Consider the following 3,261-nt stretch of genomic DNA (forward strand, 5'->3'; position numbering starts at 1 on the left):
ATGAGTTAACAAATCAAAATAAAAAGCTATCTTTTAATTCTTGAATAAATTTTCTTAAAAATAAATTCTTATACGGAGAAATTTTATTGTTCATTTTTGATTCATTTTTACATGAGAAACTTTTTTCTGTCATGCTATAATTTTTACATGAGAAACTTTTTTCTGTCATGCTACAATTTCTAATATAACTTTTCTAATACAACTTACACAATTTCTCTAACATAACTTCTATGTATTCATTTGCATATTAATACTTATATTATTGTTTTTATTTTAATAATATCATAATACTTAATATTCAAACTATAATTTTTACACACTATTATTTTCACACTATTAATTATTTTATCATTATTTTCAGCACGAGGTTGTCCTGCAGCCGTATTACGCATGTGGTATTCTTCTACTCCTCGTGAGCTTTGTGGTGTCAAAGATGCTAATGCTAAATGGGATTATCTTTCAGAAGATCATAATATGCGACTCAGGTTTGTTGTGCTTCATATGAACAATAAGGTTTTTAATAATACTCTTAATAAATTCTCACATTATATAATATTATATTCACTATATAATATTCACAGTTTTATATCAGCTGATAAAGCAGTAGGGCAACAAGGTTTTCGAGCTGTGTGGACCGAAGTGAGCATGAATACAGATTGTGAGAATCAATTTCTATGCAGTAAAAGTAAATATTGCATCAACGAGTCGCTACGGTGCAATAACATTGATAATTGTGGACCTGATGATTCGTCGGACGAGGAAAACTGTAAGTTTCGCTAACATTAGAATGCAACATGTAAAAGAAGCAAATATTTCAAAAAGCAATGTGATTCGTAGTAGTTTACTTTGCTTCCATTACAACTTATATTATCTCTCTTTCTTTTTCTACTCTCTAAGTAAACAATATTTTACTCTATTATTCAGTGTAATCTCCTATGAATTGTTCAACAGATATATTCTACAAAGATTTTCACGTGTATTGTTTCTGTGTATCATAAATACCTTTTCAAGATAATCCTTTAACAATATTAATAATTTTTTATACATCTATGTCCTGATGCAAACTAACAGCACAAATACTCATTTATAATCAGCATGAATAATAATAAAGTATATATAATTTACATTAATCAAGTAAAATAACGCACTTTTTAATCACTTTATTAGAACCCCTATTCACTTACTACTATAATTTTAGATTGTAACGTCACAATAAAGATGAGAAAACGTAATAAAATAAAAATTCTTAAAAATTATATTTAAATAGAAATATTTCTCAATAAGATAATATCTGCAATCGATAGAATACATTTATTAAATATACCAAAAACTTTCTTGCTTCGGAGAGAAATTAAATTATATTTACTTCTACATATTATTAATTTCTACATATTATTTATTTGTTATAACTATTATATAAACATGTCTTCATTTTTAGATATGCAGAATTCATTTACAGTTATATATATATTTATTTAAGAATGAAATAAAAGGAGAGTTTTTGATACATTTTACAAATCGATTTTATTGATTGTATTTTATTAAAACATGTTTTTCTATATTATACACTGCAAGAACTTTTGCATGAATTTCTTTGCCTCTAACGTCACAGTCTGAAATAGTAATAATAAGTGAACAGGCGCCTTAAATACGATTATCTCCTCCTCCTCCTTTTTCTTTCACATTTAAGAATAAATAGTCTAATTTAATATAAATTATGCAATGTTTAAAAAATAAATAATAATTATAATGGCAATAATAAAAATGTATCAAAAATGTTATATGTATATATACACACATATATACAGAATGGTCCATTTTAATCTAATAGGGTATCTCAAAATCCTTACGTTTAAGATAAAAATGTTTCAGACAAAAATTGCTTAGTTTTAAAAGGGAAAGAGAATAGTGACTTTGGCTGACCTGAAGAAGATGTCTTTAAGGTCAGGTCTAGGTTATTTAAAATCTTTTTTTATGGAATTGTATAGGGAAGAATTGGACGGAAGAATTGGAATTGTACGGGCACCAAAATAAGTCACAAAAATTCAAACTCTTAAAAGTCTATCCATCTAAATATAAAAATTTTTGTATCATTTTTTTTAGTACTTAAAACATAGTACTTAAAACATAATGCATATTTTAAAATTTAATAAGTATATTTAATAAATATTTATTTAAGTTTTTAATTAATATTTATTAATTTTAATATTTATTAATATTTGTTAATTTTTATTTAAGTTTTTAATTAATATTTATTAATTTTAATATTTATTAATATTTGTTAATTTTTATTTAAGTTTTTAATTAATATTTATTAATTTTAATATTTATTAATATTTGTTAATTTTTATTTAAGTTTTTAATTAATATTTATTAATTTTAATATTTATTAATATTTGTTAATTTTTATTTAAGTTTTTAATTAATATTTATTAATTTTAATATTTATTAATATTTGTTAATTTTTATTTAAGTTTTTAATTAATATTTATTAATTTTAATATTTATTAATATTTGTTAATTTTTATTTAAGTTTTTAATTAATATTTATTAATTTTAATATTTATTAATATTTGTTAATTTTTATTTAAGTTTTTAATTAATATTTATTAATTTTAATATTTATTAATATTTGTTAATTTTTATTTAAGTTTTTAAGAAAAAAATAAAAACATATTTTTTAAGAAATGATTCATGGTGTCCGGGATACTATAAGTCACATACAAAATAGTAAGATTATGCAAAAAATAATGGTGACAAAAGTTGAAAAGTATTTTCAATTATTTATTTAAAAGTTTTTCAGCACATTAATCCTTTTAATATGATACTGAATTGAACATCAAAATTATTATTAAAAATTTGCTTGTCTATTACTAAAAATTAAAAATTTAATTTAATTTGTGATATTATTCCAGTAATTTAATTGTAAGTATGGAAAACCAATTTGGCGCGCAGTTTGAATAGCTACAAATATGATATTATATATATGCATGTACATATATATAATATATATAATTCATATTGAATTATTTAAGCATTAAAGATCTAGTCTCGTTATAAGCTTGAATATTTTTAATCAATATTTATTACATTACTTTCTTAATAAAATCACTTATTATTATTTTCAATTAACTTACACAATCTTAGCATAGTCACTAATAAAATATAATTACAATTAATTAAATAACACAATAGAAAATTATAAGAAAATAAATGAGAAATAATCATTGATATAATATAATCATTGATATAAGATAAAAA

General features: G+C 21.1%; 1 protein-coding gene across 6 annotated transcripts in view; it reads left to right on the forward strand.

Moving 5' to 3' along the window:
* The window catches only part of LOC108692466 (dorsal-ventral patterning tolloid-like protein 1), a 99,239-nt gene that overhangs the window by 46,919 nt on the left and 49,059 nt on the right, over positions 1-3,261 (forward strand). For all 6 annotated transcript variants that reach the window (XM_018200718.1, XM_018200723.1, XM_018200721.1 and 3 more), the window contains 2 exons: positions 362-485; positions 582-766. In XM_018200718.1, the coding sequence (XP_018056207.1) occupies positions 362-485; positions 582-766 (309 nt within the window). The remainder of the gene's footprint in view (positions 1-361; positions 486-581; positions 767-3,261) is intronic.

Source organism: Atta colombica, unplaced genomic scaffold, assembly GCF_001594045.1.
Source record: "Atta colombica isolate Treedump-2 unplaced genomic scaffold, Acol1.0 scaffold72, whole genome shotgun sequence".
Classification (NCBI taxonomy): domain Eukaryota; kingdom Metazoa; phylum Arthropoda; class Insecta; order Hymenoptera; family Formicidae; genus Atta; species Atta colombica.